This window comes from Pantherophis guttatus, chromosome 8 (assembly GCF_059756535.1).
Source record: "Pantherophis guttatus breed Tessera chromosome 8, ASM5975653v1, whole genome shotgun sequence".
NCBI lineage: Eukaryota > Metazoa > Chordata > Lepidosauria > Squamata > Colubridae > Pantherophis > Pantherophis guttatus.
The window spans coordinates 38,326,419-38,339,428 of NC_142070.1; the positions used below are offsets into that span (position 1 = coordinate 38,326,419).

Genomic DNA, 13,010 nt, shown 5'->3' on the forward strand with positions numbered 1-13,010 from the left:
TTCTTATACAGTTAAAAACTTTGGTCACCTCTCCCATTCTTACATACTAAGCAACAAGAATTCTCAGGTGCCTGGAAGCCACAGAAGTCTGGCAACGTATTTGGCTCTGTTTTAAATATTATGCTGATTATACAAAGTACAGAGAACAAGTTCTACTTTGTAAATACAATTAACAACTGTTAAATACATACCACTGACACTCAAATGTATTATTTTAAGAATGTATTCTTTAGGTTTTGAGGGTATTCTTAATGGGTTCTTAAAGCCCATTTACCAAATAAGGGAACCTGCTTCCCATCTTCACATGTAACATGTGTAATAGAGTTTGTAAAGGAAAGTTAAGACTGTGAAATGTAAAAACCCACTTTTAGGCTTAAAACAGTGGTTTAAAGGTATAAACATCCTTATTTTCCAAAGGTGTCATTTATAACAATGTACAGTGAACCACACACCACTAAAAATAGCTAAAGCCTAAGCTACAATAAAGCAATAGCAGAAATATACAACCATATTGTTGGAAAAATTATTTGGGGCATACAGTCCACCAAAACCAGACAAAATCATACATAAAAAGAAACACCAACATTCACATTTAGCTGTTATGAAAAAATTCTAGAGATAATTATGTATCAAAATCAGTTTACAATGAAATCAAAGTCTAAATAATTTTGTCTTTTCTTTTTATCTGCAATGTGTAACATGCTTCAAGCTACTGCTCTTGGGAAGAAAGGACAGTTTCCACCTATCCCTTGTTTCAGAAGTGGGTTTCAGCAGGTTCTGACCAGTTCTGGAGAATTGGTAGCGGAAAGTTTGAGGTAGTTCGGAGAACTGGTAGTAAAAATTCTGACTTGCCCCGCCCCCATCTATTCTCTGCCTCCCAGGTCCCAGTTGATCGGGAGGAAATGAGGATTTTGCAGTAACCTTCCCCTGCACGCCCACCATGCCACGCCCACCAAGCCATGCCATGCCCACCAAGCCACACCCACGGAACCGGTAGTAAAAAATTTTGAAACCCACTACTGCCTTGTTTGGTTTGAGATTGCTTGCCTTATAATCAGTGATGGGCTGCAACCGGTTTAACAACCATTTCTATGAGCGTGTACTTCGCGCATGCATGGGCTTTGCGCACTCACATACCTAATGCACTTGTGCGCAGTGTTCATAATACAGCAATTTGAAGCTCAGCTGCTTACTTTCTAAGGCAGCCCGGTAAGTAAGAAAGCGGAGGCACAGAAATCAGCTGTGCCGCGCGAATCAGCTGAGCCAGAAAGAAGGAAATATAGGACAGGATAGGGTAGGGGTGGGTGGGTGGGTGGGGCCACATGATCATCGGAACTACCAGTTTGCCTGAACCGGTCCGAACCAGCAGCAGCCCACCAGTGCTTATAATCTTGCATGAACTATTTTACACAGAAATCCAAAAAAAGGGCAGCACCAGGCGCTTATTGGCCAATTACCTGCTTACCAATAACTTTCAAATGGTTAAATGTTGTGATAGCTGATGCAGTCCAACAGCGTCTAGTAGAAAACAAGCTTTTTCCACCTGAGCAGAATGGAAACTGTCCAAACAGCAGCGGAAGGCTCTACTTCACAAGATCATTTTGGAAAATTGCAGGAGAGGGAACACCAACTTGAATGTAGTTTGGCTTGATTATAAAAATGCATTTGAACCCCTGTCATATGATTGGAAAATCAAGTGCCTAGAAATAATAGATGTCAGTAAAAACATCAGAAGCTTTGTGCGAAATTCAATGGCACTATGGCAAACACACAGTTGCTGGTCAATAGTAACAGACTGGAAAGGGTTAATATTAAAAAAGGAATATATTATTTTATTTTATTTTTTTATTTATTTTAAATTTGATTTATATGCCGCCCTTCTCCGGAGACTCAGGGCGGCTTACAATGCGTTAAGCAATAGCCTTCATCCTTTTGTATATTTATACAAAGTCAGCTTATTGCCCCCACAAACTGGGTCCTCAATTTACCTACCTTAGAAAGGATGGAAGGCTGAGTCAACCTTGAGCCTTGGAGAGATTCGAACCAGCAGTATTGCAGGCAGCTGTGTTAATGACATAGTTAATGATATTAAGGAGATTCACTAGCATCACTACTGTTTGTCATTGCATGTCATTCAAACATCAAAAATATCTGCTAGAGTATCATACCTCCTTTTCATAAACAATCTGAAGTTGTATGGAACAACACTGTCTGAAATAGAATTGCTGCTCAACATTGTCCATATATACAGCCACAAGTATTGCAATGGAGTTTGGACTGGTGACACCCTCACCATCAACAGGGAAAAATAATAAAAATTGAAGGGATCAAAACGGCCTATGGAAATAACATCAAGAGTTTGCATGAAGATCACTACAAATACCTATGTATGTTTCAAGGTAAAAACATTAAACACGCTGAAGTCAAGAAAAAGTTTAGAAGTGAATACATCAAGAGAGTGAAGAAGAACTTAAATCTAAACTCTGTGGAAGAAATAACATTAAGACAATTAACACCATTAAGGCACCATTAAGGCACTAGATACAGAGCTGGAATAGTGGACTGGACTCAAGCAGAAGTAAAAGTCCTGGATAGGAAGATCAGAAAAATATAGGTAATCCTCGTGTTACAAGTGTAATGGAGCCTGCCAATTCGTAACTTGAGGATTCATAGGAGTGAATCACGTAATTTGTTGTTATGTGATTCATGGGTTATTAAGTGCACCAGATATCTCAGGTGGGGAAAGCCATGGGGGGGCCTAGTGATGAAAGAGACCACCTAAGGCCTCCCTGACGCACTAAGATACGTCATACTTCTCCTCTCCCATCCTCTGTGCTGGACTCAGTTACCTTGAAAAGATCTGTCTCCTCTCTGCCGCGGTTTCTTTGACTTTGAGGGAGAGGAGAGCAGGACAATTTCGCTCCCAGCATCTGGTCAGCTTCCAAATACGTTTTGTGCGAAGAGTGAAATGTTTGGGGGGGGCTTGATTTCCTGCGACTTCAGGCACCCATCCGGTTTTGCAGAGAATAGGTGCCTGAAGTCACACGAAATCATGCTCAGAACTGCTCTCCTCTCCCTCAAAGGCAAAGAACCCGTGGCAGAGGGGAGACAGATCTTTGCAAGGTGAGTCCATGCAGTCGGATGGGAGGGGAGAAGCAATTGTGGGGAGGGGGGAATAGGGTGAATGTTGCAGTGCCTCTGCATAAGGGTGAACAACTGCTGTGGTGTTGCAACATTCGTAAGTTCGGGACTTCATTGTAAACACTTGGGGGGGGGCGTTATTGCGTAACTTTGAAAAGTCACTAAGTAAACTGCGTAACTCGAGTATTACCTGCAATGTTAATGAATCATGTCCTTCATCCATACAGTGAAATTGACAGCCTCTACTTATCAATGAGCACAGGGGAACATGAATGTTGCAAGTACACCAGATGCTTGAAGGTGCCACCCATCTGACCCACCATCCTATTTAGCCACGTTTTTGAGGCTGGGCACATGTGCGGAAAGCACGTGTGTGAGTGTAGTACATGTGTGGAAAGCCAGGCACATACATGGAAGGCGTGCAGGACAAACCAGTGGTAAGAATATTGGAAACCCACTGCTGATACAAAGCCAGAATTGAAAAGACACCAATAAACAGCAAGTGGCACCTATGCAAGGAAGCTGAAGAAATAGTGGACAACCGAGTTAGCTCATGCAAGAAAGTTACGCAGGCTGACTAGAAACAATGGCATGATAAAGTAGGAACAATGGTGCGCTGCAACATTTGCAAGAAATACCATTTACCTGCAAGGAATGGACGTCGTCCTACCTGAACGTCCCTTTTATGATCGCTGCGCTGACATATTTTAACAACTTAACGACTTAACAATAATTGATGGAAAAACCCCACAAAATGGCTAGATTATAGAATAGAAAATAATTGAAAAAAAATCACAAAATATTAAGATTTGCAAATTAAAAAATTATGGACAAAGAATGCAAATATAGTATCAATAGCAGGGGTGAAATGCTCCCGGTTCAGACCGGCTCCGGCGAGTAGGTAGTGATGGCGGCGGGCAGTTCAGAGAACCGGTAGCAAAAATCCCTGCCCCCGCCCCCCATGCCCAGCTGAGCCACGCGATCATCAGAGCCTTTTTTTCCTTTTAAATGGCTCTGACCAGCCAAGCTCTGACATCCCAGCTGAGTTGCCTGCTAATCAGGCAACTCAGCTTGGATCACCAGCGTCATGTAAAAGAAAAAAAGTTTCTTTTTTTCTCCCCCCCCCCCCACTCTCCCAGCCTCCAGCTTGCTTACCTTAGCTGTTGATCGCATGACGATCGCAATCCATGCATCAGCAAGCAACTGAATGTCCCTGCCTGCAATCAAGCTCATCGATGAGCAGCTCTTTCTGCCTGCCTGCCTTCCTGCCTAGACTTGAACTCCCAGCAAAGCTGGCTGAGGAATTCTGGGAGTTGAAGTCCACAAGTCTTAAAGTTGCCAAGGTTGGAGAGCCCTGTTCTATTGGGTAAGTTTTTTTCCCCTTTGGGAGCTTTAAAAAAAATAGTTAATTGGGGTTTTTTTTAGTTGTTCTTTTTTTAGACATAGCCATTTAAAGTTTAGGAAGTTTTAAATTTAGCTGCTTTTATATAAAAATAAAAATAAAATAAAATAAAATAAAATAAAATAATATTTGTGCAGCTTTCTGAGATTTAGTGTGTTTCTGTAGTGTTTCACTCTAACTACACAAACACACAAAATCTCACAAAGCTGTATGTGGAATTTTGTGTGTGTAAAGTGTGAAAGTTGGTTTTTTGGGCTTTTTGTGGCTATGTAAGGTTCCTGCTTGTTGCAGGGGCCATTTTGGGTCTAGCACAGCTGCTTTTACATTGTGGTGAGCCAGTTATGTTATGTTGTGTTGTGTGTGTGTAAAGTGTGAAAGTTGTTTTTTGTGGTTTTTGTGCCTGTGTGAGGTTCCTGCTTGTTGCGGGGCCATTTTGAATCTAGCACAGCTGCTTTTACATTGTGGGTGAGCCAGTTGTGTTGTGTTGTGTTCTGTAGGTTAAAAAAGGGCAAAGAAGTGACATTGACTTGGCCACGCCCACCCAGTCACCTTACCACCAAGCCCCGCCCACTAATTAAGCCACGCCCACAGAACCAATAGCAAAAATTTTTAGATTTCACCCCTGACCAATAGTAATGGTAAAGTCCCAAAACATCTGAAGCACTGTTTGAACACCATTGGCATTGACAAAGTCAATCAATTGCAAAAGGTAGCTTTACTTGAGACTGTTTACATCTTTCAGTAATAGCTTTAACACCATGAAATAACATCTGTCTATTCCAGATCCTTGGGGAGGATAGGTAGATAAAAATGCCAAATCCAGTCTAAACATCTAGCTGACTGTACAATCAACCATAATTATTATTTTGATGTGTTTTAAAATTTGTTTAAATATTTTTTGTAGACACATCACTGAGTCTGGTATATCCCAAATTATTTTTGGCTTCTATCAAGCAGGGATCCTTGATGTTAATCATGGGCATTTGATTTCTCCTTCCTATGTGAAGAACTTTGTTATGTTCATTTCACTTCTTTAACCTAGCTTTGCCATCCAATACTGTGTCCTCTGGATGTGAATTGTAATTAGGGCCTCTTGTCCAACTTTAAATTCCAGACTGAGGAGGAAAGGAAAAGAGGTTAGGTGGATGGAAAGGTAGGTTTCAGAGAAGTTCAGAATCCTAGCCTAAGAAAATTTTCTGTCAAAATTGACAAATTTAGAAACAAATATTTATTGTCAAGGTAAATTAAAGATTATCAGCCTACATTTTATAATGTAAATTACTCCAAGTTCTTTTTCTGTGAGAACTGGGACAATATTCTAAAGAGGTAACTTGAACTGTAATCTTAAAGGAAAATTATCTTTTAAAGATAATAACAAAAAGTTACTTCCTTGCTCAAACACACAAAAAAATGGCTGTGGTTTTTATACATTCCCATGTTCCATTAAGTCTTATTATCTTAGGTATATGCAGTACCAGTACAAAATGAAAAATACTAATTAATTTTAAAATGAGGAAAAGGTTTGGTAGTGACAATAAAACCTATAGATCTTCTAAAACTCTCCCTGGATTATTGTGATTACATGCTGAAGAATAAAATAGAAAAAGAAAGGACACTCACACAACAGTTAGGATGTATGACAAGGCAAAGCAAAACGGTGAAACTGAAAGAAAATAGTTGAAAAAGATTCAGGGGAATATTGACAATGTGACCAGATAGTTCTAAGAAGTGTGACATCTTGGTATTAAAAAACAAAATAAGTGGATACTAGAGTTAAAGAAAAGTGACAAACCACACAATTATAAAATCTTGAACCAGAATATTAGACGCAATAGGGCAAGGTATATATAGTTACTCACTCCAGTGTACAGAAAATACATAAACACAGAAAAATATACAGGACAGCTGTATAAATAAAGGACTACTTTGTATACAGTTCCTTAAAATAAACCAGATAATTTGTGAATTATCATGATTATAATTCCTTCTTACAGAAAGCAAAATTAAAATAGTTCTTCATAATTTCATGGTGATCAGAGTGATAGAATTACAGAATTGGAAGCAACCTTAGAGGGCTTATGATGTAACCCTCTTGTCCAGGACAGCAATAATCAGACTATCCCAGACAAATGACTGCCCAATATTTGTTTGAAAACCCTCAGTCATGGAGCAGCCACAATTCCAGGAATTAGGTTCCATTGCTTAGTTCTGATAGTCAGGAAATTTCTCCTTACTTTGAATTTGGATCTTTCTCTACAGTTTTCAACAACAGGTATCTCCACATTTATAATACAAAGTTAAACAGAGCGTTCTGTGTTCCTGATTCTTTAAATTTTAATTTCTACCATGGTCCATGGCAATTATGAGCAGATTGCAGTCTAACAGCATCTGAGAGGCCTTATATTGCCAGCAAATAATCTTGATACAGTAATCAAGAAAATATTCAGATGCAAAAAAAGGACATAGCATGTTTCTGCTTATCCAGTAGCATTTCCCTGAATTCAGCATACCTGTTCTTTCTACAAAGAAGAATTGCATCATGTAATATTTCCCTAATCATTATATAATAACTTAATTAACTGCAGCACTGCAGCACTGTTACATATGCCCTAAATTATCTTCCAACAATACAATCACATGAAACAAATACATCATATCCTAGATAAACATAGTTGGCTGAGAGAGTGAAGTGAATTACTAATACTTCCGGGTTTTAAAGAAGACAGCAACTGTATTCGGCTCACTTCCAGGTCAGACTGACTGTCGCCAGTAATACTGACAGGAAAACAAGCAAGATGTTTTTTTGGGAGATGCATAGCTAGACTGACAGAGCCAAGAAAAAAATAAACTAAAGTACTACATTGGCCATAATAACTTTTCTGCCTTTTTAAAAAGTTTTTGTTCCAAAATATTCATTTTGTTTTTCAACATTACCATTGACTTAGCAACTATATAAAGTTCCTAATATTTGTTCTTGATAAAACAAAGGACTATTTTAAATGAATTTTCAAGCTAATTTTTACTCATTTACCCTCCTTTATGTGTATTGATATTACTACGTTCTTTGATGATATTCTTTATTGAAGAAACTACTATGTGGCAAAAGATAGACTGCTTCATTTTATTCATTTATTTTATGAAAAACATGCTCTAAGAACTGTAGCTTTTAATGGAGGATTGGAACTTTTTGTATTCTTGGTATAACAACTATCTTTTAGAACTTGGGACTTGGAGTTCAAATATTAAATATCCAGAGTTATTTTATATTTTGCATTCTGCAATACATGGATAGAAAATAGTGTTCATACGGCATCATATTTTATTCTGTAAATATATAAAATTTGCAAAATTATATTTTTTCCAAATATAATTTTTATTTTTAAAAAATTAATTAGAATAGTAAAAATTAATACATACTAAATTTAGAGAAAGAAAACTGAATGGAAATAAAGAATAAAAAGTACAAGAAAAGAGAAAAATATATAAATTTAATTTAATTTAATTTATCGCATTTCTATACCGCCCAACTCCCGAGGGATTTCCAACCCTTATCTCAATACATATAAACAGATTTAATAACTCTTCACTTTCGTAAAGTTAAACAAATATCTCTTCATCTCAAACCTTATCTATAAGACCATAACATATCTTTTCAATCTTGATGTCAGAAAACCCCCATGAAGGGCTACCTGAACATTACCACAGAATGGGTTATTTTAACCTTGATCAAAAAGACCAACTATATATTACTTGCTTTTACTACTAACAGTCTTAGTGTTGTGACCTGTCGGCCGCCAGCTCCTCCAGCAACTGAATCAGATGAGGAGGCGGAGTGGGAGTTGGGGCCAGCATCAAGGCAATCTGAGAGCTGTGATCGGGAAGAGGGAATGGAGCTATCAGAGATAGAGACATAAACAGAGCCTGGGCCATCCATTAGCCCCCAGATGGAGAGTCAACAGCCCCCCAGTCCAGAGGTGGCTGATGAGAAAGAAGAACAGCTGGGTCCTGTGCCTGACACATGGATGCATAGAAGGCAGAGGAGAGGAGAACAGCAGGAAGCTATGGGCCAGTCCTCAGGACAGAAGAGCTACTGCTGCTAGCTAAGCCCCACCCTAGCTCTAGGGATCAAAGGCAGGGGGCAGAGATGAATACATGTGGCAGACAACTATTCATCTCCCTGTCGGTCAGCCACTGATAGTCCAAACTTTTGAATCATGTCTGGAACTGTATCAGAATTTTTTCTTGGAGTCGGTGGCACTGAGAGTTGGGTGCTCCTTTGGAGTGTGTGTCTGTCTGTGTGTGTGTGTGTGTGTGTGTGTGTGTGTGTGTGTGTGTGTGTGTGTTTCCGCTGCTGGAAAAAGAGCAAGCGCACCTTCCAGGATTTCTGTTACGAGTGTGGTGAGAGAGACTCCTGGTGTGTTGGAGTCATTTCAGGGGGAAAGGGAGCTTTCCACAGGCACTTAGAGACTTCGTTAGCCTGCTGAGAGAGAGAGAGAGACTCTTTGCCGGGGTTGCTGGTGCTCCTAATAAAAGGAACTTTTAGCTAAAAAACAGTGTCTTTGTCATGTTTGGAAACCGGGTCAGAACACTTAATCTTTAATTCGATCAAATGTTCCAAAGCCTCTAATACCTTTAGAATAGTTAATAAGCTGTTTACAAAAGTGATTAAAAAGTGAGATTTGTGAACTGAGTGTCCTTTAAATGGCTCTGCCAAGGTTGCAAAGCAAAATGGCTGATCCTGTTATCTCCCATGCTCTCCCGCAGTTTCTTTCTGAGGAGTAGCTATCCAGAGCACATGAGAGTAATTCTCCAGTCTTCTCCTTATCCAGAGACGTTCAAGGAACTGGCCTATTCACCAGTTTCTTGGTCTTTACCATGGTTATTGACTCTACTTTTGCAGAACTATCTTCAGTTCACCATGCCTTTTTCAGAAGTTTAAATTTCATTTTGTAAATCTTGACATAGCTAATGGCAAATTCCTTTTATGCTTTCAGCTCTGCAATCAATTGCACCACATTTATCAGCTAGTTGAAGTTGTATTACAATCTCCAGAGCAGAAATATATCATAGATTCTACCAAGAACCACTAGTTTTCACGAATTTATTACAAAACATAGATTTGTAAATAAATAAATACTTTTTTTTCTGATTATGAAAAATCATGATGCGGAATATATTGTGAGTTGTTGCAATTCTTCATTCTTTGTATTGCTGCATTCTATCAAAATATGTCTTTAGTACTATCATAGAATCACAGGACTGAAAAAGACCATGAATATCTTCTAGTCCAACACTCTGTCCTTATACCATCCTGAACAAATGATTATCCAACCTTTTCTTGAAAACCTCCAGCAACAGAGCACCCACAACTCCATTCTCAGGGAGGGAGGGAGGGAGGGAGGGAGGGAGGGAGGGAGGGAGGGAGGGAAGGAAGGAAGGAAGGAAGGAAGGAAGGAAGGAAGGAAGGAAGGAAGGAAGGAAGGAAGGAAGGAATCAATCGATCAATCAACCCGGAAACTTGAGATGACAGGTGACAAGATGACAAAATATTTTTAAAAGTAATCCCAATTTGAATAAATGAAGAACAATGAATACAAAGGTAATCCAAGTGGAAATAGCAAATTAAGATATAACAACGCTTAGGTATAGTTCATTAATTTAATTTTTTAACATAACATCCAAGTAGCAAAAGCATTTTAGAAAGCTATTTTTTAAGCTTAACACAGTTTATTAAAAATAGAATTTTGCTGGGGCTTGTTGGATTTCTATGTTGTTTTCAAATTGCAATGATCTTGTCAGTTTAAAGGCAAGTCATGTTCCCACATGAAATATTAATGTTCTCATTTTACATTGGTGGGCAAGTTTTATTCCAACAAGCTACAACATGCTGTCCTTGTTCTGCAGGAGAAATGCTTCATTTTTAAGATCAAGATTTGAAAGCAAAAGAAAAATGCTTAAGGTGGTTTCTGTATTCATGGGACACCCTAAAGCTACCTGACAACAGAAACTAGTTTCATTAACTTTTCAGTGTCACCAAAATCTCTGAATGCACTGAAAAAAAATTCATTCAGAACAGATGATCTTACTAACCAACTTCATAATTGCCACAGCATAGCAGTTGTACATAATCATTTCCTTGCTACCTATAAAAGGCAGGAGAAAATGACAAAGTAATTATTTCAGTTTTTAATTCCAGTGTATCCTAAATATTGTAGTTCATTCCTAAGAATTATATAATTTGAAAAAACTAAATCTTTAACAAAGGAGGCAGGGAGAGAGATGCACTTAGCAAATAAAATCTGTCTTGTTAACTATAGAGGTCTTTGATATCTAAATACAATTTCCAATTCATGCCAATATGAATACTATCACACTTAATATTACACAAAATCAGAAGATATGGAGAGACCTCACAGAATTGCCAAGAATCAGACATGAGTGAATGGATAACATGATCATCAACATTACACATTGTTATTTTTCTACAAATGTTCAATTAGTAATTTAAACAAACATGTGAGCTCTGTGTCACACACAGAGCTCTCCCCTAAAACTATCTGCCTCATTTCACTCTCTCTATGTGTAGTACAACTTTATGCAAAGAAGAAACTTCAAATGTCTAGGTGGCGGTATAAAATAATCAGGCTCAATTATTTATTTTATAATATGTCCTATCCATGAAGCCATAGTTGCCATGGAATTTCACAGCTATGGTAGAATCATCACTCAGAAAATGGAAAATGAAGTCACTCAAGACCCAAAGCCCTAGAAATTCCAGTACCAGCTGCAAGACTGTCAGCCTCACCAGGTAGACCAGGCAGGACAGATGAGTTATTTCACCTTTATTGTAAAGCTATGTTAAAAGAATCTTATAAATGTGAAAGTACAATTGTTCCATCCCCCCCATCCCCCATCTCCATTACAACCTGAGAAAATAGGTAGGTTTCTTCCTAACCTCTTGCCCTGCCCACTATCCAGCTGTGGACAGGTTTGTATATTTGTCTAACACCCAAGCACCGATGGATTTACTCCATAAAGATCTGCTGTTTACCTGGAGTTAGATATTAAGGAGCCCAACAATTCTGCCACCTGAGGCCAGGACAGGGCCAACAAGCTTAGAAAAAATGATGTGCACCAATGCGGAGGTCTCCTTTCTCTTATAAGAGCCTATACTGCCCTCCCCTGCTATACCTCTCTTTGGCAACCACTGTATTAATTTCAATTCAATGAAAACTCCTAACTATACAGAAGTACCATGGATGCTTATAGAAGGAAATACATGATAATCAAAACTTTAAGAACAGACAAGGGCTTCTCTTTAGTTTTCAGGTTCAGTTGAACATAGTTTAAATGAATCCTCATCTTGAATAAAATTAGAAGGCATTGAATATACCAGCCATTAAATACAATACACATAATAGAGGACATGACTAGGATATTAGAAAATAAACTGAATAAGCCTAAAATTGTGTAAGAAAGAGTATTAGATTTTAAAATATAAATTTATTTACAGTAGATTTTTTAAATAGACCATACAACAATCAGAATTATCAGAGACCAAAATACAAATTTATAAACGTTTATGCCCTTGAATATACTATATGTCTCAAAACCTATAGCATTGTTCAATATGTTGTCTGTGTTTTCATTTAATTGAAAACAGTTGAATCAACTGTCAACTATTCAAACATGAGAATTTAATTATATATGACTGCATACTACACAACAGGGAGTTTAATAACCTGGCCTAACAAATATCAAACAAATGACACAGTTCTGCTTGCCAGTAAGCATGAAAACCTTCAATTCCTCATCAGCAGTCAAAGAAATATCTGAAAAATATGGCTTGAAGCTTAACACCTCAAAAACCAAGCTCATGGTCATCAGCAAACAACCCATTAATTTACCACCGATAATCCTTGTTCCCGGTTGCTGCAGTTTCAGGGCAGCCGCCATGGCTGCCGTTCCGCTGCCGCCGACGTGAAGGAGAAGCCTCCGGCCCCGAGGAACCTGCCCGTTCCTCTCGGCCACCTAAGGCGTACCTTCTTGTCCCCCTGTCCCTACAAGACAGGGGAGGTCCGCAGACCTATCGGCGGCAGCTTAGCAGAGGGGATTTGGCAGGGCTCAGCGGAGCTCGCCATTTCCCCGTCTGTTTCCTCGCGGCGCCAACTGGAAGTTTTCCAAACTTAGATCTCTTGTAGGCACGAAAAGACTTGAGACTGATGATGCATTTGACTCCTCCGTCAGGCTCAGTCTGGTCATCTTCTACAGTCACATGATCAAAATTAAGTCATAAAATCAAGCGTGGCACATTTAACAACTGCCTTCCTTAACAATGGAAATTCTGCTACCAATTATGGTCATAAGTCAAGGAATACCTGTAATTCCAACTTCCATCACCATGGTTATGGTAACTGGTTGGAAGCTGTAGTTGGGAAATAACTCCTGCTCCAAACAGGATCTGTTA

At 38.8% G+C, this 13,010-nt stretch overlaps 1 protein-coding gene across 4 annotated transcripts in view; it reads right to left on the minus strand.

Annotated features, from left to right (window-relative positions):
* The window catches only part of AFG2A (AAA ATPase AFG2A), a 157,706-nt gene that overhangs the window by 70,063 nt on the left and 74,633 nt on the right, over window positions 1-13,010 (minus strand). The window contains exon 15 of one of the 4 annotated variants that reach the window (XM_087874603.1): window positions 1,993-2,062. The exons of 2 other annotated variants lie outside the window; for them this stretch is intronic. In XM_087874603.1, the coding sequence (XP_087730729.1) occupies window positions 1,994-2,062 (69 nt within the window). In that variant the 3' untranslated portion in view covers window position 1,993. Of the gene's footprint in view, window positions 1-1,955; window positions 2,063-13,010 lie in introns of those variants that run through there. One more of the 4 variants, XM_087874604.1, reaches the window with a different exon arrangement.